The sequence below is a fragment of the Mandrillus leucophaeus genome, unplaced genomic scaffold (assembly GCF_000951045.1).
Source record: "Mandrillus leucophaeus isolate KB7577 unplaced genomic scaffold, Mleu.le_1.0 Scaffold254, whole genome shotgun sequence".
Taxonomy (NCBI): Eukaryota; Metazoa; Chordata; class Mammalia; order Primates; family Cercopithecidae; genus Mandrillus; species Mandrillus leucophaeus.
Genome location: NW_012102632.1, coordinates 2,698,673 through 2,722,249, shown reverse-complemented (window position 1 = coordinate 2,722,249; position 23,577 = coordinate 2,698,673). Strand labels below are relative to the sequence as shown.

The following is a 23,577-nucleotide window of genomic DNA, read 5'->3' as shown; positions in this document are numbered from 1 at the left end:
TTTTTTCTAACACAACTTCACTCCTCTTAAAAATTCTGCCCTTCCTCTGAATTAAATGTATACAGAAATATATATAAACCTAATAGACATTTTAATGTCTCAATTAGGTGATAAAAGTTGATGGCCGGGCGCAGGGGCTCACGCCTGTAATCCCAGCACTTTGGGAGGCCGAGGCAGGCAGATCATGAGGTCAGGAGATTGAGACCATCCTGGTTAACACGGTGAAACTCCGTCTCTGCTAAAAATACAAAAAATTAGCCGGGCGTGGTGGCGGGCGCCTGTAGTCTCAGCTACTCAGGAGGCTGAGACAGGAGAATGGCGTGAACCCGGGAGGCGGAGCTTGCAGTGAGCCGAGATCGCGCCACTGCACTCCAGCCTGGGCAATGAACAAGACTCCATCTCAAAAAAAAAAAAAAAAGTTGTATTGGAAAAGCAGTTTAAACACCTGAAGTTCTATATATAAGTCACCTGGGTTAGTCCTTTTAAAGATAGTTAAGTGTTCAATAGTACACTCAACGAATCATTATGCTTGAGTAGAACATTTAACAGGCTAGCCCATCTTGGGAAGAATAACAGGCCATAACCCCTAAGGAACTATCTTTGAATCTTAATGGGCTGGGAGTTAACAAGAAGTAAATTACCATTCTCTGAAATGAGGATGTATTCTAAAGCCGCTACAAAAGATAAAATAGATAATTCTGAGACAAGCCCAAGGAAGCCTATCATGAGTGCACTTATAATTCAAATGAAAGGCCCTGATAGAAATCAAAGCTGTAGCTGGTTCTTCCTGTGTATTTAGCTGAATACAAAATGACTGAAAAAAAAGCTTAACTTTGAGACCAGTGTACTTTTAGATACATATGACTCAGTCCAAGTTCTTACTTGGGAAAATATGACAATGTTCCCATGCACACAATTACCAAGGGTACCTGTTCCATGAATAACGGTTTTAATGCAGTATGCTGTCAGGAGAGAGAAGAAAATCTAGGTAGTAAAGCAATCTTAATGAATGAAGTGCGAAGAAAAATGGCACTTCAAAGGGCACTGGAGTGGAAACCAGAACTGGGTGACCTCACATTATCATTAACTGCCTGTGTGTCCTTGGGGGAGTGACTTAACCTCCCTGGGTTGCAGTTATCCCATCTGAAAACAAAGAAGATGAAGCAAGGACAGTAAGGGTTCACTCTCCCTCCCACAGTGCCTAACTCAGGAGGCAATGTTCTCAATTGTCCAGAGAGGGAGGTCACCCAAAATGCCTACAATGGCATGTGTGATGTGAAAAAGCACATTCCAAAATTACAGTTGCTTTCATTTACTTTTAGTCATAACTTATTTCAAAAATTCAAATACAATTAGTGAGGAGGATTTTTGTTAAGCTAAAGAAACACGTGTTAAAGGTTTAGAAACACTTTCAATGAGAAGATAAGCTGTAACTCATATCAAAATATCATACCATGTAGAATCTTATAACTACTTATTTCTAGGCTTAGTAAAAATTAAACATTCTCATAGACAAGCTGACAGTCACTAGTGGGACCAGTGGTGTTAGAGTCTCCACGGAATATTATTAAAAATACCCAGACTGTCAGAAAATAAATGTCTGTTATTTAAGCTGCACTGCCCACTCCCCCCAAAAAATAAAAAACAAACCCAGAGACTGTACTGACCCAGCAGCTGTTATAGATTTGACTTGGCACATGGGCTCAGGAAACAATCTAAGTATTACTCCATGTACTTAGCCTTACAGACGAACACAGAAGAGGAGATATGGCAGGTTCAGCATCTTTACCTCATCCAGAGCCCAGCAGCTACCTCAGGACACTGCTTCTTTTGCCTTCTCACTCACACAGGGTGCAGCAAGAGCCAAGGGGCACATAGGCCACCTTCACACAGAGAAGCTGCAACCTCCATTTCCTGCCCATCTTTTGTAGAGCTCTAGTTCCACAGACCCAAGGCTTCCATGCCAACTCACAGCTCCCAATTCAGGTATAGTAGCACACAGTAACAGGCAGGTACAGGTACATCCCACGTTATCACAACTCTATGGCTTCCCAAAAACTAGTGCTGAGAGAAGATAAGTTCCAAGGATATTCCCCCAGGCAGGTCCAGCTTAGTCCAGGACTGATGTTAACTCTTTACTCACAAATATAAAAAATGTTGGTTGGGTGCCGTGGCTCACACCTATAATCCCAGCTCTCTGGGAGGCCAAGGCAGGAGGATTTCTTGAGGCCAGGAGTTCGAGATCAGCCTGGGCAACAGAGTAGACCTATCTCTACAAAAAAATTTAAAAATTAGTTAGTCAGGCATGGTAGTGTGCACGTGTGGTCCCAGCTACTCAGGAGGCTTGGGTTGGAGGATCACTTGAGCTCAGGAGTTCAAGGTTACAGTGAGCTATGATTACACTCCTGCACTCCAGTCTGGGCGACAGAGTGAGACCTTGTCTCTAAAAACAACAAGTTACAGCACCTTATAAAACAACTGACTCTGGTATACTTTTTAATGTGTCCCTGTGTACATGCATATAGTTTTTTAAATCCAGCTTTTCTTTTATAGCTATAAAGTGTTGATCATCTATTCATTTACACAGGCATTCTTTGAATTCAAAACTGTTAGCTTCACCTCAAGAAACCTTTACTGAAAGTCTACCACATAAACCACATGACTATGTACCAGGGATACATATGATTTAGAAGAAGGTTTCTGCTCCTAAAGAGTCTAAGCCTATCAGCAAAGAAAAGGGATATACTTCCAAAAAGAATTAATAAAACATGGTAATATATGTAAAGTGCCAAGTACATAAGAATTAAGGAAGAAAGAGACCAGTACATTGTAGACAGCCAGGGAAGGTTTGGGGAAAATAATTTCTGCTTACTGTTAATAACTACCATGTATTGATCTCTGACTACATGGCAAACTGTACTAGGCACTTTACATATATCATCTTACTTTATCCTCTCAACAACACAGTTAGTCAGTACTGTAATTATCTCCAATTTTCAGATGGGAAATTTGGACTTTGAGATGTTAAGTAATTCTGCCCAAGTGGTAAAGGCCAGATTCAAACTCAGATCAGTCTGACTCCAAAGCTAGTGATCTTAAGCACCAGACTAGAAAAGACTATCCTGAGGAAACATATAATATATTCTAGCCTGGAAAACGGTATAAACAAAATCACTTTCACAGTAAAGCACATAACATTACCCTATGCCTGACCACTCAACATCAGCCAAAAAAACAGCATCCACAGCAGCAACAAGGGCATTTTTACTGAGCACCTACTATGTGTCAAACACTATTCAGACATTATCTCATTTAAGCTCCATAACAGATATGTAAGGTAGGTCTGAATCCACTTACAGGTAAGAAGACTGAAACCCTGAGAAGTTAAGTGATCTTCCCAAGGTAACACAATTAGAAAGGAGCAAAACTAGAATCCAAATCCAGGTTGGTCTGATTCTGAAATCCATATTTTCCATTACTAGGAAATACTGTCTTCCAGCAGACCACTTTGGCTGAAATAAGGAACTGTACCAAGGAGGCACAAGTATTAAGGCAGAAAGGCAGGTAAGGCCCAGAAAGTGGCCTGAATGTTTGGATTTCATCCAATGTCCCTTCTTTTGGCAACAACCAGCAGGAACCATTGTTTGCTCAGGTACACAGATCTATTCAGCATACAGAGAAGGCCTGAATAGGGTAGATGACCCGTACAGAAAGGTACTTTGGAAAAGTTAATATGGCCAGGAAACCAATTTAAAGTTTACTCCAATGGAACAGATACGAAGAATGAAAATTGTAGACAAAGAATTCTCCCAAAACTGGAATTAGAGAAAGACAGGTGATAAAAACATTACAAAGAAAAATCTGGTAATAACTGGATGGTGGGAAGGAGGCAAGGATAATTCCAGGTCTACAAAGGGGCTGCTAACAGAAATATGAAAAACATAAAAAGAATAAGAATGAATTTCGACATGCTGAAAATAAGGAACAGTGAGACATCTAAGTGTTCAATGAAAGCTGAAAAAGCTAAAAGTTCAACAAAAAGTTGAACAGGACAGCAAAAAGGAGAGAGCCTGTGACATGCCAGCACAAACCTGCTTCTGTGAGAACAGGCTAGTTAACCCCAGAACACTGGGAACCAAGTCCATGCTGTTCCCTGCTATGTCCCCATCACACCTCCCACAGAGCAGTGCTCTACACATCTTTTCTAAATAATTATGAGCCAATACAAATTTCTCCAGCATCCCGAGGATATCATGACTCCATCAAATATGCCTTGATGAAATCCATACCCACTATCTTTTATTATATTCTTGCAGATGCCATGCAATCCTAAGAAAGAAAGAAATGAAGTCAATGTGAGCTACTCACAGTGAACCAATCATAACCCTCCCAAAAGTACTGATCATGAACAACCTAGAAGGGTAGTTCAAAGACTCTGTCCTTGATGATGCCTCACTCGATTACTTTAAAATGTTTTATTTGAGGACTAGAAAGTCTTCATTATGATTATTAAGTTATGGCTCAGGTACCTACACATAGATATTAATTCCCAAAAGCCTCCAAGAAGATCGTAAGTTAAAAATCAGCACTGGCAAAGCTATGACTGCAAAGAGCCTATTATACTCTGCAGAATTTCAGAAATGATTGATAGCAGAGGTGAGTTTAGTTTTGACTCCCCAGTATCCATTCCCCCTTGTTCTGGAAACACAACAAACACTCTCACCCTACTCTCAGCTCAGTGGTTTGGGTAGGGCTGCCGAGCTGGGCATATGACCTAGTCTAAGTCAATTGGCACTTCTTTTCTTCCTGGTCACAAAGAATGGGTCAAGGACAGGCATGTAAGACCCAGGCCTAAGCCAGTCAGCCAATTTCATATCTCTGGCCATAGTGATTAATTTCAAGATGCCCATTTGGGTCAAGAAGAGTTAGGACCAGGACTTTATCAGACTGTTAGAAAACAAACTTGTTCTTTATTGCTAACAGTAAGGATGCCATGGAACCTAGAGCTGCTATGGGCCACCATGTGGCACCAGTAAATGAAACTGATATAGATGGAAGCAAAGCCAAAAGGCAGAGATAGACTGGATCCTAATGCCACTGATCCAGCCAGCCCTTCTGTGAACTTTTCAGTCTCTGGGCCAATAAAATCTCATTTTTGCTTAAGCCAGGTTGAATCAGACTATATACTTGCACTGGAAAAATTCCTGCCCTAATCTAATTGCCCAAGTAGCCTTTACCTTGAAGATAAACTTGGGAAAGAATCCAACCCTCTATTTCATTTAGCAATCTATTTCTTTTGCTACATATATAATACAAGAATAATAGCCCATGGGAAATTTTTGCTTAGGAACTTATCATTGCAACTGAGGACACAAAAGCTTACTCTTTTCTAAGCTCTGATAATGTGAGCAAACAAGAAAGATAAACAGACCACGAAAGCTACACCAAGGACAGTCTGAGCTCTGATCAGCTAGTCCCAAACATTGTAAAGCTAGATTTATGCTTAAGCACTGAAGTTGCCACATTTTAAGTTGCTGATGCAAGTAGACATCCACATTACAGAGGGTGATGTTAGGAGACAACAAACAGCCGAGGCTGCCTACTCAAACATTTCTATAAACAACAGCAGCAAGCTTTGACCCCAGACTGCAGTTTCAAGAAACTGTGGGTATAATCCTCTATCCCTCTGCAACCCAGATTGCAAGTATCTGCAAAGAAAAATGCATGGGGGAAAACAAGTCACTGCTACTACAAATACAGCATGCATAAATGCTATAAAGGAGAAAAAAAAAAATGAACAACCAGTTGTGGGGTATTTTTGGTGGACTTTTTTCTATTCAGAACCATATTCTAAATTTCTATTTTTAATATTCAGTATCTTTTCATTTGACACTTATATTTGACATATACTATAGGTTAGGATATTCTGTTTATGTTCATTTTCTGTCTCACCAGCTACAGTGTGAGTCCCTTCAAATCAGGGCCTTATCTTTCCAGACCTAAAATAGTATCCGACACAAAGTAGATGTGTAAAAAGATCTGCTGAAAATTACCAAAATATTAACTACTTGGCTAGTAATGAGTTTATCTTATAATGAATAATTCCGACTTCCTTGCTTAAAATTAATATATTACCATTTATTCGATAGCTCCTATGTGCCAAACAATGTGCTAAAAACCATACACAGGCCGAGTGTGGTGGCTCACGCCTATAATCCCAGCACTTTGGGAGGCCAAGGCAGGTGGATCATCTGAGGTCAGGAGTTCGAGATCAGCCTGACCAACATGGTGAAACCCCATCTCTATCAAAAATACAAAATTAGCTGGCCATGGTGGCACATGCCTATAATCCTAGCTACTTGGGAGGCTGAGGCAGGAGAATCGCTTGAACCCAGCAGGCGGAAGTTGCAGTGAGCTGAGATCGCACCATTGCACTCCAGCCTAGGTGACAGAGCAAAACTCTGTCTCAAAAAAAAAAATCATACATAAATGATTGACTCACTTATTTGGATTGAGATTATCCTAATCAGGAAGTGCAAATAAGTTAAAAGGAAAAATAATGCTTCTTCCTTACTCTTTTCACCGCTGTACTTGAATAGAACTAGAACAAATGCACAGAAGTTCAAAGTGATACACTTTAGCTCAACCCAAGGAAGATGTTCTAGAAGGAGCAGAGCTGTTCTAAAAGGAATGAGCTGCCTCTAAAGGAATTGGTTACTGGAGGAAACCAAGTAAAATTTCAATTAGAGATGATGCAAGCATTGAAGGAGCTGTTAACAGTATTTGGGAATTGGGACAGTATCCTGGGTTCCACCATTAAGCCTGCAAGTCTGGAGTAGCTGCATTAAGTTTGAGCAAAGTCAGTAGTTATAATTTCCCACCTTTTCTTATCTATAACCCTAGACTGTTCTCCAAGATACTCTGTATTCCCTTATTATCTCATTGCGTTGAAATGCTTGCAATCTTTCCCCTTGAAAATATGAAAGAGTTTTAAAATGCTGACATTCATCTGGCCTATTGATGCAGGACATGAAGGAAGTAGATCTGAATATATTTTTGGTGCCTAAACATCTAGCAAAGCCCAAGACTAGACAATACAGGGAAAGTTAAACTAGCAAAGTACATAATCCCTCCACTGTTATGAGTCCTTGACCCTCTCCCCTCCCACTCCATCATACTGACTTTATAGGCAATGGCATTGTATTGGAAGGGGCAGAAACTGAGTAAAGACTGCATAAAGTTGTGCTGGGGCTTCTTTGCAACCATCTAAGTCTCAGTCAAAAATATACATCTCTAAGATGGGTTTCAGGCATTATACTAAAAAATAATACCCTGAGCTTATTTTGCTTTCAGCTCTTTACCTGATTCATAATGATAAAACTTCCCAAGCATCTGTTGGCCAGAAAACAGCATGTATTAAGACCCAGCAGTAGAGAAGGCAAAGTGGAGTTGGGAAACAGAGATACTCAGAGTGGCTGGAACTCAGACTATGAAGTGGGGAGTAGAAAGATGTGAAAATAGTAAGACAGCAGGGCCAAGATCAGGAAGAACCTCATTAAGTAGTGTTTACTCAACCTAAGGGCAACAGTAAGTCACAGAAAGACTTTAAGGAGGGGAGAGAAGTGGCAGATTTGTGTTTTCAAAATCTTGTTTCAATTATTTTTAAATAACCAATAAAGAGGAAAGAGAAGATACAAGACATGGAGAGAAAGAACAGTTAAAAGGCCTTTCCAGGAATGCAGGCAGGAGGATATGTCAGCTTAGACTGCAGTAGTAGCAGTGGGTTAGAGAGAAATGGACAGATTCACTAAATATGCAGTAAGTAAAATCATCAGGACTTAGCAATAGACCACATGTGGGGCATGAGAGAAAGAGGGGAGTCAAGGATGACCTGGAGACTTCTGGAATGACCAGCTGGGTAGCTGGTGGTGCCATGTACTGAGATAAACACATGGTAGGTAGTCAAGGCTGAGGGGACCATGACTCAGTTTGGAACATCTCATGTTTGAGATCCACATGTGACATCCAAGTAGAGATGTCCAGAAAATAGTTTTCAGGTCTGAACTGGAGATATAAGTGCTAATTAGCATTAATAATAATATGCTCATTAGCAAGCAGACCATAACTGAAACCACAGGAAATAATGATTCAGGAAAAATACATAATTCAGCCCACAAGGTAGGGCAACAATATGTGAGAAGTCAACAATATTATTTGTTTACACTTCACAGTTTTCAAAAGGCATCACATCCTAAACCAAGTAATACAGGTGTCATGGAATGTAGGCAAAATACAAATTAATCCCTACAGGAAAAGCAACTCCCACTGACCCACACATAACAGGTGGATCTGAGATCTAACAACTGGTCATAACCTAATAACAACCTAACACCATAATACTCACCTGTGGACAAGGCCTCCTCCCGAACATCACCCTCACCAGGCTGAGGGATATTCCAGGATGTTTTGGGAAGTAAAGAAATTTCCTCTGGTGATTCTAGTCTCACCATATCCATGTGATTGCTCTGGAACTGATACCGAGGGATGAAACAGACTTTGCCTCGTTGGAAAATGTCCTTGATAATCTCTTCTGTCTCAATTTCATCTTGCATGCTCAGAAAGATGGAAACTCTTTTGGACTTTTGATACTCACTGTGGGCAATCACCTAAATGGGAAATTATGGCAATTATATTTTCCAAGACTATTATTTAGTAACTCCCCTTAACAGTTCTTCCTTTCTCTCTCAGCCTTGTCCAATTTCTTTAAATATTAAAAAGAAAAAAAGGGGGGACGGGGCAGAGTGATATAGTGGGTCAGACAGTGTTGCATCCTGAAGCCTGACTTTTAGATTGGGACTCAGCACTTACCTGCTCCTTTTATCCCTTCCTGGTACACCCACTCTGGTAGGTGTGAAAACCCATTAAAAGGTCACTGTGGAGACAAGCTGTTTATCTACAGAATTCCAGGCTTGATCCCCACCTACCCATTTTAGTAGTCTTCGGTCATTTCACATGCTTTCCCTAGAGTCTGCTTTATTTTATCTCTGAATCTTGGCTCTCACAAGCTTCTCCACTCCTTGGATTGTCAGGCTTCTCTCTCTTCCCAAATTCTACCCATTTAAAGTCCACCGCAAGCCCTAACTTTTCCTACTTCTGCCGAACCCTTACTACATTTAGAGTTAATATATAACAATAATGTATTGTCATGAGTGGATCACTAATTGTTTCATGTGCCCTAAATGTGGTATCTCTAACCGGTCCATGAACTGAGCTCTCTGAGGCAGAGAACATGCCTTATAATTCTCTCTTAGCTCTGCCATCCCCATCCCATTTCCTAAAATTCATCTGCTGAAATGAATATCAAAATATTCACAATTATGCGGTGGGAGCAGATCCTGACGAAAGAAATCATTTTCAATTGAATCATCCATCAGGCAAGAGAAGGGAACTGAGCTTTGCTCATCATAGAAATGTCAACAATCTCAGGAACTTATCCAGACTCAGAAGTTAGTCCTCCACTCTCCCTTTTCCTTTTCTTTTTTTTTTTTTTTTTTAAAATATATAGACAGGGTCTCCCTCCGTTCCCCAGGCTGGAGTGCAGTGGCACAATCTGCAACCTCTGCCTCTTAGGCTCAGGCAATCCTCCTGCCTCAGCCTCCAGAGTAGCTGGGACCACAGGTGCAACCACTATGTCTGGCTGATTTTTCGTATTTTTTTGTGGAGACAGGGTTTCACCATGTTGCTCAGGCTGGTCTCAAACTCCTGAGCTCAACTGATCCACCCACCTGGACCTCCCAAAGTGCTGGGATTACAGGTGTGAGCCACTGCACCTGGCCAGCTCTCTTTTTTTTCCCTTCCTTTTCTGTTCTTCCCTGTTTGCCAAACTAAAAAGAAAAGAATACTTTTCTTATTCTTTATCAGACTTTTTAATACTTTTGTTATTATTATATAATTGTAAGCCATAGAAGTAGCTTAAAAATATGACTAGCAAAAAGATACAGGAATAGAAAGTCAAGTTATTACTAATAAAAAAGGAAACACAGAAATCAAGTAGATAGAGCACATCAAACCAGTCTAAGAAAGAAAGTTAACTCTCACATTCTGAAAATTTACAAAATTGTTTTGAGGCCTGAAATGGGCAAAGAAAGGAAATGTGAAACCTAGACCTGGGCAGGCCTGGGGCTTTGGGCATCCAACTACTATATGAGAAAGTTAAGTATCCTTTTTGCTCTCTTTACAGCAGAATATAGAAGATCAAGAGTTGAATAAGCAGTAATAAACATCAGTTAACATTCAGTGTGAGACTGTGCATACATATTTATCTTCCTTCCTCAAATCCCATTAATGTGACGGTAAAGAAGCACAAAAAAGAAAATCCATTAGAGTACTGAGAACAAGGGAACAGAGACCTAATTTCTGTAAGACAAAGAGTGAATGGGACAGTATTTTGCTGACAAAACAGCAGCAGATCACAACACTCAGAGAATAAGGGTGCAGGTCAGGCAGAATCCATTCCTCCCTTGAAATCCCAAAGCAACTATAAAAGGCAGAGGAAATCCCCATTAGCTAAGACACCTTCATTCACAAATATGTACAGACAATAAAGGATCATGAAACATTTTGAAAAGTCAAAATACAAAATAGAAGGATGGAAAAAAAAAAAACAGGAAGGGGAGAAAAAACGGACAAAGAGGACAGATAATTTTTTGAAATTCAAATTAGTTTTCTCAGACAAACTCAAGAAGATAATTGCATTTCTAAAATAACAATAGACTGCTGGGGAGGAAGCAATCAGGGAATCATGAAATAATCAATGGAAACTAAAATTGTGATTAGCAAAATTAAAACAACTTAGGAGACAGCCTTCGGAGTAGGGGAAAAGACAAAAATAGGAAAAATGAAAAAAATGTTAAGAAATACAGAAGATCAATCTATGATTTTTATTATCTGATTAACAAGAGTTCCAAAAAGGCACAAAGGAAAAAGAAATAATCAAAGAAGATATACTTGGCTCACACCTGTAATCCCAGCACTTTTGGAGGTGGAGGCGGGTAGATCATCTGAGGTTGGGAGTTCGAGGCCAGCCTGACCAACATGGTAAAACCCTGTCTCTACTAAAAATACAAAATTAGCCGGGCGTCGTGGCGCATGCCTGTAGTCCCAGATACTTGAGAGGCTGAGGCAGAAGAATCCCTTGAACCCAGGAGGCAGAAATTGAGCCAAGATCACGCCATAACACTCAAGCCTGGGCAACAAAAGCAAAACTCTATCTCAAAAAAAAAAAAAAAGTAAAAGAAAAACACTAGTCTCCATATTGAATGGGGGCCATGGGTGCTGAGCAGAACAAGGAAAATAATTTTAATTTTGAAATTCAAACTATCAATCTAGTATGAGGGTAAAACATTTCCTAACATATATTTAAAAGTTTACCACCTCCATAGATACTTTCTCAAAAAAAATTATCTGAAGATATACTCTAATAAGATGAAAGGAAAAGAATCCAAGAGAGACAAAGATACTAGACTCAAAAAGCGGCCCTAACTCAGAAGTAGAGTAAGGAGGAACCCCAGGGCAATGGCAGTGCAATGGGCCGAAGGCAACCAGACCAGAAGAAGCAAGGGGCTGGAGTGTTTTCAAAAAGAGAGTGGATTTATTTTAACAGACGATGAAAAAGAATATATTGATAAGACAAACAGATATTCTTGATTTGTCAAAAAAAGAAAAATAAAGGCAATCAGAAGCTCCTGGAAAAATACAGAACTAAATTAGAAATACGCTCCAAATGGGAACAAAGTAAAACAGAAAATGATTTTGAGCAATTATGGAGGAAAAGAGAAAAGCTTTGGTACTAACACTTGAAGCATTACCTTCCTAGTTACACATATCTAGTGACATAAAGTCATGTCTTTTCTTACATATTCAATCATACAACTTGGTTCTGCGATGAATACCATCTATAGAACAAAAATACAGCTGGGCGCGGTGGCTCATACCTGTAATCCTGGCACTTTGGGAGGCCAAGGTGGGTGGATCACGAGGTCAAGAGGTTAAGACCATCCTGGCCAACATGATGAAACCCTGTCTCTACTAAAAATACAAAAATTAGCTGGGCGTAGTGGTGCATGCCTGTAGTCCCAGCTACTCGGGAGGCTGAGCCAAGAGAATCACTTGAACCCGGGAGGCAGAGGTTGCAGTAAGCCAAGATTGTGCCACTGCACTCCAGCCTGGAGACAGAGCGAGAGTCCATCTAAAAAAAAGAAAAAAAAAAAAAATACAAGGTATGTATTCAGTGCTTTACATATTTTTGTAAATACTGTTTACTGTAAATACTATTTACTGAAATCTCAAGTTTGGAAATCGGTCACAAATACTGCTGAGTAGACTCATTATAGTTACAGAGCAAAGTTTAAATATTACAAAACCTGGCCGGGTGTGGTGGCTCATGCCTGTAATCCCAGCACTTCGGGAGGCTGAGGCGGGTGGATGATGAGGTCAGGAGTTCAACATCAGCCTGGCCAAGATGGTGAAACCCTGTCTCTACTAAAAATACAAAAATTAGCCGAGCGTGGTGGCGGGCGTCTGTAATCCCAGCTACTCGGGAGGCTGAGGCACAGAACTCCCTGAACCCGAGAGGCAGAAGTTGCAGTGAGCCGAGATTGCGCCACTGCACTCCAGCCTGGGCGACAGAGTAAGATTCTGTCTCAAAAAATAAAAAATTACAAAACTTGACAACATAAGTATAACAATATAAATGTCAGAAACTGACAGAGGGAGTAGAAAACATAGTGAGTAAAGGGACACTAATTTCCTCATCTTATCAGTTAGAGAATCAAGATATGACATAAAGCTGAATTTCTTCACCATTTAAATTACTTCTCTGACAAATTTCTAAGTTATAAAAAGGTACAGTGACAATAAGAATAAATATGCTTTTCTAAATGAAAGACATCATTTAACACCTTTATTGAGCATTCACTATGGCAAAACACTACACAGTACACTGATGTTTCCAGAGATGATCCATTGGTTAGTCATGAAATCAATAGCAGGCTATAATTTTTAAATGAAATAGAATAGCAAATATTAAAGTTCGAGTCAGGCACAGGGGCTCACGCCTGTAATCGCAGCACTTTGAGAGCCAGAAGCGGGAAGATCATGAGGTCGAGTTCGAGACCACCCTGGCCAACATGGTGAAACCTCGTCTCTACTAAAAATAGAAAAATTAGCTGGGCATGGTGGCACGTGCCTGTAATCCCAGCTACTTGGGAGGCTGAGGCAGGAGAATCGCTTGAACGTGGGTGGCGGAGGTTGCAGTGAGCTGAGATCATGCCACCGCACTCCAGCGTGGGTGACAGAGCAAGACTCTGTCTCGGAAAAAAAAGAAAATATTACATTTCATTGTATGTGGTAAGAGCTGTAAAATGTTCCTTGTATGTGTATATTTGTTTGTACAGAGTAAAATGTATTTATTACTGAGGGTCATGGGTCTGCTTCTTAATTTTTCTCTCTCCTCCTTTAATGCCAGCTCTCAGTTGTCATTCTATTGCTGTCAGTGACTCTGTATCTATGTAGCCACTATTCCCATCTATAGTTTATGAATTCTAATCTTCTATGGACAAAGACAACATAGAAGATTAGAAACTGAATTCATCTTTATTTCCCCCATGCTCCTCCAAAATTTGTTCCACTTCCTACATTCTTTATGCCCAAGGTTAAACACCATTATACCCAGCTCTAAATTTTGGAATCATAGGTGACTCTCCTCCCCTTCCAGTATTCTCTAACCTCTTCCAATCAGTTGCCAAGTACTGCTGTTTCCACTTAACAGTCTCCCATTTGCCTCCTTTCCCCCTATCTTCACTGCCCATGCTCTGGTTTGCATATCTTTCATCTTTCACTTGAATTGGCACAACAGCCCCTTACTGGTCTCCATTTTTTTTTCTTTCTTCATTCCTCAACCCATTACCCAAATGCTGCCAGTATACCCTTCCTAAAGGACATATCAAAAAATAGGTAAAGCACTGAATACATCCCTTTACACACTTCTTTAACTCTCACAATCGACCTACAAGAGTGATATTATCCATTTTATAGACAAGGAACCAAGGGTTCTGAGAGATTATGAGACCTGTCCAAGGATATACAGTTAAAAGACAGTGGCGCCAGATTAAACCCAGATCTGTGTAGTTCCAACGCCCATGCTAAACTGTATCCTGTCATCTCTTGCCTAAATATCCCTACTCACACTCCCCTATCCCATCTTTCCCTTCACCTGAAAAAATTCATCTTGTTCTCCAAAATTCATCTCAACATTTTGCAATAGAAAGCTTTCCAATTCCCCCTCCCCAAGGCTACATTTCCACAATATTGGTGTTTACCTTTATCATATATCTGGCTTCAATGCAATTCTTTATTCATGTCTGTTTCCTCTTTGAGGCTATCTGCTCCTTTAGAGCAACAATCATCTTTTTCATGTCCACAACCCAGTACATAGCCAAGTGTGCACTACTTAGGTGTTCAACATATGTGAATGAATTAGCTAAATTTTAAACAACTAGATATAGACAAGAGTCTATATCCTTTACATATACTAAAACACCCAGCAATGCTTCCTCATAATAGCTAAAATAATTGTTTGAACGACCGAATTAACATCTGTATAGATTCCCTCATGCACACCTACATAGATGAAGAGAGGGGTGAAATAAGTATATTTGATTTACTGCTTTAACCCATTGGCACCTTGAATTTGAGCAAATAACGGATAATAGAATAGTGAGGGGTAATTAAGAAAGCCTGATGGTATAACTAATTCCAAGGAACATGAAGTCTCCAAATATCCACTGGTGTCTCTGAGGCATGATGCTGGGAAGACAGATCATCAGTTTGACTTACAACAGAATTACACATACGTACTTATTCAGGGGACATTAAATTTTTCTTCCTCTGGTGTCTAACAAAAATGAGTCCCCAAAAACTCTTTAGAACATGCCTTCAAGACAGGATATGACTCCCATTTTATTGATAAGAAAACTGACATTACATAGACAGACTAAAAATACATAGCAGTGCAGTCGGTGAAAGTAATAAAACAGAGGTCTGCTAACCAACAAACAGGGACTCTCACTTATTCCTCTCATTTCTCTCTTCTGTTTCCTATGTTCTGGGGAAGCCTGGGTATGACAGCCACGTCTTCCTTTCATTCACTCAAGAAAAAGCATTTAATGTTGACCAACTCTGAGACAGGAAAGGCCTAGGCCCTGGAGCTACTGAGACACAGCCTTAGCCCTCCATATGCTTAGTGAAGTGCAGTCAACATCTGAGTTCTGACCTTTGGCATCTCCACACTTTTTTTGATGTTCCCTTGTCTGAAGCACCTGCATCTTTCTCTGGCCATTTTACTAAAGTAACTGGAGTCTGACTCGTAGCTCATTAACTTTAGGACTCACTGAGGGAACCTGGGCACTCAAGAGTTCACCCATCTCCTCTACCACAACTTTCTGTTCTCACCCTGCTCTCACCACAGTACCGTCATCCCCACGAAGGAGTTTTCGAGCACCAAAGGTGCCACCCATGCAAACGAACTCCCCTCCCAGAGATAAATCTGTCAACCCCTGCCGTCCTCTCGCTCTTTAGCCCCACAACTTTCACTACCGGGTCCTCTCTCCGTCACAGTGCGAAGAACAGCCAGACTACGACCAGGGGACGGGCGCGCGGACGCCGGGAGGGGAAACGTGCGCGCGCCTGGAGGGGAAACGTGCGCGTGCCGGGAGGGCCTAGCCCTGCGCCTGCACTGACCATGCACGGATCAGCAATCGCTGGCCGCCAGGCGTTCAGAGAGTCTGTCCGCCGCGGCTTCCGCTACAGGCGGCCTCGCACCTTCTGGGTCAGTACGCGGGACTGACGTAGCCTCTCCTCGGCGCTCATCGCCCGCAGACGCTGCTTCAGCTCTCCTCGCAGGCTCCGCTTGGCGCTGCTCACCGCTGCCGCCGCCGCCATCTCACGCCCAAGCCCAGTCCAATCCCACTCTCGGCGCCCTGGGGTTTGGTCTCCGCCCCTGGCCGCTCCCAGGTGGATCCGCGGCCTAGGGGCGGGTTGGGACTCGGGGAAGCGCCCCCACCCCGCTTCCGGGACGCGGGCCCTCGGCGTGCCGCGCGCTTGCCTGGCCTCCGGCCATTGGGAGCCAGCCCTCGTGCGGCCGTCGGTGGTCCGGCCCGCCCTCCCCGGCTACCGGGAGCTGTGGCGAAGCGCCGTCGCTGCCCTGCCGCCTGACCTCCCTGAGCCCGAGCCCTCACCCGGACCGCGGAGGCGGCAGCGCCACTGGCGGGGATGGTAAAGACGGCCGGCAGTACCCACGGTGCCTGGCATCTCTTGTACTGTTGAGTACTGGGACTTCAGGGGCCAGAAAAGAAGGGCAAGGCAGGACAAGTAGCGAAATCGTCACGAGTCGCTTAACTCCAGGGATATGTCTGACAGATGCGCCGATTTCCTTCTGGTGCAAACATAAAGAGTGTAGTTACAAAGTTACTACACACCTATGCTACACACCTGTACAGCGTATTTTGTACCAAATACTGTAGGCAATTGTAGCACCATGATACTTGTGCATCTAAACACAGAAAAGGTAATGTGTTGGTTGGCTACCACATCAGTAGGTATTAGGAATTTTTCAGCTCCATTATAATCTTAAGAGACCACAGTGGTTGATGGAAATGTCCTTACGTGATGAATGTATAGATGATACATAGTCGGGAATATTGTTAAAGCAGTAACTGTAGTGTAAAAGCCAAATTTTGTGGATTCTAGTGTGAATGTATTCCAGGTCATAGTGCCCATATAGGTACTTCCTGTTATAACCATCAGTGACTGTTCATTCCCACCACTCAGCTCTGATTAAAACACAAAAATGAATTACAACTGAAAGCAGTTTGGGGGGTGGGTGAGGCACTTGCAGGAAGAGGTAAAAGAAACTGTGAAGTCTTGAACTGCTCCCAGTAGACAGGCGCCTCAGATTGCCTCTCAGATGTGACTTCCTAAAACCAGAGCTGCCTCTTCCAAAACTACTTCCCTACTGACAGCCCCAGTGTCCTAATCCCCACCGTTAAGAATCACACCTCCTAAGTAAAGCATAAAAGTGCCCGACGAGAATGCACATGGCTTGAGAGGGGAGATCTGGCTTCTTTATGGAATCTATCAACAGCTTCCGGGGAAAGGTAATGCAAGTCCCAGGGGGATTGTGTTGTAAGAAGAAGGGAAGGCCAGGCAGATATAGTGTATACATATTGCAATCAGATTTGCTGACCTAAAAATTAGAACACGAGGTCTAACAAACTACATAATTTTCTAATCTGTTCATTTTTACAAAAAAAAAAAAAAAAAATTAGCATTAGCTCCACGTTGAATCACTTACCTAATTTTCTTTGTTCAGAATATCGCAGAGTATCCTGCATATCAGGTTGCCATATCCATCAACCCCAAATGGCAAGCCAGAGAGAGAAGGCTGGGGAGGAGGCATCAGTGGAAACTCTAAGCAGCCAGGGGCACTGGAAACTGCAGACAGCACGGGAAAGAAGGAAGGAAGGAGGGAAGAGGGAAGGCGACCTGAGTCTGCTTCTAGCCTGAGTCTGCTTCTCAGTCTAGTCTGCAGTCTAGCCTAGTGACACGGAGGACTTTTGGGTAATGGGCACACCTTAAAAGTCTGCAGAAAAGATACCCCCTTCCTAATCATCATCCCATAATTAATTGCCTGGCTCCTGTGTTGAGCTTTACCCTTTGGCTGAATTTCCAGGCAGACTCCAAAAATGAAGACAAAAATGGCATATAGAGAAAATTACATACAATTTATTTATTAAATAGGGATAAAATTTCTGTAACTCTAGAGGGTCAAGTTACATCATCAAAGTTGTTTATTTAAAAGTAGAAGTATGTGTTGGCAATCGTTTTCTTAAGAGTCAGAAAAATTAGGCCGGTTTCACAATATGGAGTGTCCTTTCTGGTCAACAGTATTGCTTCAGAAGAGATAGCATTTCACAGATCTTTCCTGTAACTTCTAGAAAAGTCATCCAGCCAGATTTAGGCTCAAGCTTCTTTACAAAGCCATTTTCCTGAGAGAATAAATTTTAACATTTTAAAAAATCACTGGAGATTATGCTAGAATAAAAAGCAAAAATATTTTCATTTAAATAATGCAAGTAGTTAATCTTCTACCCCTTCTGTCCCTCTAAAGGAAGCATTGTGTAACAGAAACACAGTGTGACCTACATCTGTAACTTTAATTTTTGGTAGCCACATTTTAAAAAGTATAAAAATCGGAAAAATTAATTTTTAAGATATATTTAGTGATGATTTCAATATGTAATCAATGTCAAATCACTAATGAGATATTCTTTTTTTTTTATAACAAACCTTCAAAATCTCATGAGTATTTAGTACTTACAGCACATTTTAATTCAGACTAGCCACATTTCACTACCATAGTGGACAGCAAGCACAGCTCTAGAGGATAAAAAGTATTTTGTTGTTCTCGTTCTTGTTTAATTGTCCATTGATTTCAATGCACTTATATTTGTAATATGAATTCTATTATACAGTAAACTGCATTGTATTGAAACTCATGAGAACTCACAGTAAATCCAAATTAAACCAATACCTTTGAAGCTATGAAAAGGTTGATGGTTTCTTTTATAATCTACTCTCTTTGTGATTGGACATAGTTTTAAAAATGTAGGATAACCCAATTAACTGGACATTTTATTTAATTTATCATCTATAATCATAAAATCCTCACTGAAAAGTACCTCTGAGATCATCTAGCCTAATGCCCTCTCTTTAACAAATGAGGAAAGTGAGGCCCACAAAAAAAATAAGTTATCTAAGATTAGGTAACCCTTTGGTGCCTGGATCTGGATTAGAATGCAAACACCCTATTTCTTTCCACTCCATTCATTTCCAAACAAGTGCAAAAATATTCAAAAATTGTTAAAATAATTTTTTTCAAATATTCATTTAGCAAACATTTGTGTCTGCATCTTATAGGTTCCAGAACCTAGGGTTACAAATGCCTGCAAGTAGCTCAGAGCATAGTGTAACTTAATATTGAAACATAAACCAAGCATAACCCTTTGATAGTTGGGAGAGATTTGAGAGCTCTGTGGTGCCTTGGAATCATTTTATAAGCATCACTGGCAAAGCACATGAATACCACCAGCCAGGGGGATTTCATTTGAAAGATTGCCTAAGAAAGCCATTTTCTGCCTACATGTTAAGTGTGCATTGTGCTCTGAGACATGCTGTCATGCCTTGAGAGAGGAAGGAAACTGCCCCTCTCTCTTCTTCCTCTTTCCCTCTTGCCAGTCCATACTCATAGATTACACTCTAAGGAGGTATCCACTTCATTATGCTCCTTCCTAAACCCCATGTTTCACAAGTATGATGAGGCCCTCTGAAATGATTTTTATTATGATGATAATCATTGTCTACTATCATTGAGCAGTTAACATGTCATATACATCAATGTCTAAAGAAAGGACAGTGTACAAAGAAAATATTGATGAATTCAGCCAGATGAAGATTAAAAATTTTTTTTAACTATGAAAAACTAAAAAGAACAATACAGTAGGAAAATATTTACATATACCATGAAAGTGTTCATTCAAATGTGAGAGAAAATTCTCAGGCCCTTAATAGTTTAAAAAGCACAGACCATTAAAGACAGAAATATAAATCATTCACAAGTATATAGGAAAAACATTAATAGTAGTTAAAGAAATGTACATTTTAACAAAATCTTATTGTTTTTTAGACCTACTAAATTGGCTTTATTTGATGCCTATTAAACCCTCAGAATTATTAATAGTACCACCCACACTGATAAGGTTGCTATGACATTGTTCTATTGATATAATGCTTTTGGAAAGAAAATATGTTTCCCAGTATGCTAGAATATTGTAATTCTACACACTTCTTATGAACCGGTTATTGCACTGCTAGAAATTTATCATGAGGCAGTCTTCTAAAATATTGGAGGGTAGGGGGCACCAGAAAAGCATACCCATGCTTCACTATTGAAGTATTATATCTAAAAGGGCGAAACTCTGGGCGAAGTGGCTCAGAACTATAATCCCAGCACTTTGGGAGGCTGAGGTAGGGAGATCACTTGAGGTCAGGAGTTTGAGACCAGCCTGGCCAACGTGGTGAAAGTCCGTCTCTACTAAAAATATAAAAATTAGCTGGGCGTGGTGGTACATGCCTGTAATCCCAGCTACTGAGGAGGCTGAGGCAGGAGAATTGCTTGAACCTGGGAGGTGAAGGTTGCAGTGAGCCAAGATCAAGCCACTGCACTACAGCCTGGGTGATAGAGTAAAACTCCGTCTCAAAAAATTAATAAATAAATAAAAGGGGAAAAATCAAAACCAAATTGTCTAACAATTGGGAATTAGTTAAGTAAATTATGATATGACAAATTAATGAAATATTCTGTAGACATTAGAAATTAATGCCTAATGTTAACATGGAGTGAGACAGCATTGAAAATATTTATATGTCACACCAAAAAACTCTTATGTACACCCTAATTATTGCATACAACGTCTGCATGTGGGTATGTTAGGGTGATGGGAGTGACTTTTCTTCCTTTCAAAAATGTTATTTTCAAATGTATTTTCTTTAATGATGCTATTTGTATCTCAAGACCATTATATGAAAATAAATATACAAATAAGGATTCAATATCCTATCAGTAATGTAGTAGTAAATAAGAATTGTTCAGGCTTTATTATTTCTGGGAATAGTGATAGTTTGTTAAATTCAGCTACCTTGGTTTCAACAAAACCTAAAGCATAAAATAATATACAGTATCGGTAATCCAAAGAAAATCAGAACCTCATAATTTTTAAAGATACAGGCAGCCAGGCACAGTGGCTCATGCCTATAATCCTAGCACTTTGGGAGGCTGGGGTGGTAGGATTGCTTGAGTATGGTAAGTCAAGGCTGCAGTGGGCCATGATCACACCACTGCACTCCAGCCTGGGTGGCAGAGCAAGACTTTGTATGAAAAAAAAAAAACAGCCAAATATCATGCTTTCTCACTTCTCTAAAGACTATTCCTTTGTTCACTCAGGAAATAGTCATTGAGCATTGGCCACATGCCAGAACCAGTTAAAGTGCTGGAAACACAGTGGTGAAGAAAGCATACAGGATCTCTGTCCTCACTAAGCTTATGTTCTCATGGCAGACACAGACGATAAACAGATAAGCAAATAAATATGCAATGGGATGTCCAGTCATGAAAACTATTATGAAGGCAATAAAGTAGGGTAGGGAGACAGAGAGTGACAGTGGTACTTTCTTAGATGGGGTGATCAAGGAAGACTTCTCTGAGGAGAAGAATTCCTCGGAAGGGACACCTGAGCAAAAAGAAGAGGGAAGGCAGGCAAACTTCCGGCAGAAAATTATTCCAGGCAGAGGCAACAGCAAGTGCAAAGGCCTGGAGGATGGAGTGTGCTTAGCTTATCCAAGGAGGCTGGAGCTGTGAGAACACAGAGGAATTCGTAGAAAATGAGATTTGAGAGACAGGTAGAGGCCAGGTTATAAAGGACTTTGGGTAAGTCATACTCAGGATGTTGTACTTGTGTTCCCAGGGTGAAGGGGCACCTTGGAGAGTTCTGATTCAGCCAAGATCCGATCTAATTCAAGTTTGTAACATCACTGTGGGTACTATGTGGAGAACAACTTATAGCAGATAAAGGATGGAACCATGGAGTCTGGCAGGAGGCTACTGACAGAGTCAAGTGAGAGAGGAAGGTGGCCTAGATGCACAGGAGATTACAGCATTTCAAGGGGCAGCCAGGGGGATTTGCTGATGGATGGATGTGGGCTATGAGAGACAGGAGTCCAGGCTGACTCCCAAGGTTAGAGAACTAGCACTTAGGAGAGCTTGACTGAGGGGCCCCAGAGAGGTGCTTTTCTCTAACTCCTGTGTCAGTATCATACATTTCCACCTGACTTGAGGGTCATTTATTTTTCACTAAATGATTTTAAAATCTCAAGTAAAAATTCAAAAGAAACAGAAAAATTTTGCCCCAAAACTTATTTAATAAAAGGATATATATGAATACTTGGGATTATATCACCTTGCTGCTAGATCTTTATATGTTTGGAAATGCCTTTGCCAAACTGAATGCTTAGTCAATCATCTGTATGTCTCTGTGTGCCCATTTATTTGGCCTCAAATTAACCAGACTATTATTTAGGGTAAGAAGACAACAAAGAAAATAGAAACCTCTTGGCCTAACTCTATGACCCAAGCTTTAAAATGGTGGTTACTTGGAAAGCACCAACTCTGACTGTACATCCTACTTTCAGAAGGGCAAAGAATTGCCTATCTAAACTTCCTGGAATTTCCCATATAACCCTCATAGTTGCACAGTATTTGACAGTTTGCAAAGCACTTTAAAAAAATGTTTTATAATCCTTTAACTTTCCATTAAAGATAGGTATTATTGTTTTCATTAAATATTATATATAATAAATTATCATATGTCATATCATATTATGATATACATTATATAAGGAATCTGAGTCTCAGAGTACCTCAGTAACTTACCCAAGGTTATACCTCTAGTGAGGGAGAAAACCAGAGTTCAAATCTCCAGTTTCAGTGTTGCTTCACTGAATCATTCCATCAGCAAATATTTGTTGTTACCTTCTATGCAACAGGTCCTAGGCATGCGGTACACAGTGATGCATTAAGTAGACATGATTTCGTGGAGCTGAGTGCCAAGCATTCTTTCTACTCCCCCAGCATATGCAGAGGAGAATGCTTCATTGAAGAGGAAGGAAGAAAGAAGAGCCACCTGGTTCAAAAGGAAGGGTGATCCCAAGGGAAGAGACATGAGTTTCATCTCAGGATCATTCTAATGGTTTTTAAGAACCATCCTTTCCTCATGAATGCTGAAGGCAGCCAAATGGCACTAGCTCTCCTATCAGATCTTGTGAGAGCACATCCTTTCTCAGCACTTCAAATTAGGAGAGGGGACAGGAGGAAATCATGGTAAATGTGGAAGAGGAGAAAAAGAGAGATGAGAAGCCACAAAAAAAGAGGGCAGAAAGGCAGGCAGGCAAGAAAGACAAGCTGATAAAAAGGAGAAAGAGAATAAGGAAAGAGATTATGAGTCCTATTACTGATAGACCAGTCTTGTTTCTTCCCATTAGGGGATCTGTTTTACATGGTAACTAGTATCTAACTGTATTTGATCATATAATTTATGGAAACGAAATAATAGATTCTCTCAATGGAAGCTAGGTAATACTACTATTACTAACAACAACAACCCTAAACTTGTATTGAGTACTCATTTTCAGGAATTGTTCCAAGTGCTTTGTTTACATTAACTGATTTAATCCTTATACAAGTCCCAGGAGATAGGCTGCAATATTTTCCTGTTTTTACAGATGAGGAACCAAGGCTTAGGGAAGTTAAGAAACTTGTGTAAGTCCGAGGTCAGGAGATTGAGACCATCCTGGCTAACACAGTGAAACCCCATCTCTACTAAAAATACAAAAAAAAAAAAAAAAAAA

General features: G+C 40.7%; 2 protein-coding genes across 7 annotated transcripts in view; both read right to left on the bottom strand.

The window, feature by feature from the left end:
* LOC105542248 (5-formyltetrahydrofolate cyclo-ligase) overlaps positions 1–23,577 on the bottom strand; it is a 77,748-nt gene that overhangs the window by 35,231 nt on the left and 18,940 nt on the right. The window contains exons 1-2 of one of the 5 annotated variants that reach the window (XM_011983705.1): positions 16,163–16,380; positions 8,405–8,666 (exon numbers count right to left, since the gene is read on the bottom strand). In XM_011983705.1, coding sequence (XP_011839095.1) covers positions 8,405–8,666; positions 16,163–16,177 — 277 coding nt within the window. In that variant the 5' untranslated portion in view covers positions 16,178–16,380. Of the gene's footprint in view, positions 1–8,404; positions 8,667–12,168; positions 12,208–15,798; positions 16,046–16,162; positions 16,381–23,577 lie in introns of those variants that run through there. The other 4 variants (XM_011983703.1, XM_011983706.1, XM_011983707.1 and 1 more) reach the window with 4 other exon arrangements.
* LOC105542253 (bcl-2-related protein A1) overlaps positions 17,820–23,577 on the bottom strand; it is a 71,727-nt gene continuing 65,969 nt past the window's right edge. For both annotated transcript variants that reach the window (XM_011983710.1, XM_011983709.1), the window contains one exon: positions 17,820–18,104. In XM_011983710.1, the coding sequence (XP_011839100.1) occupies positions 18,089–18,104 (16 nt within the window). In that variant the 3' untranslated portion in view covers positions 17,820–18,088. The remainder of the gene's footprint in view (positions 18,105–23,577) is intronic.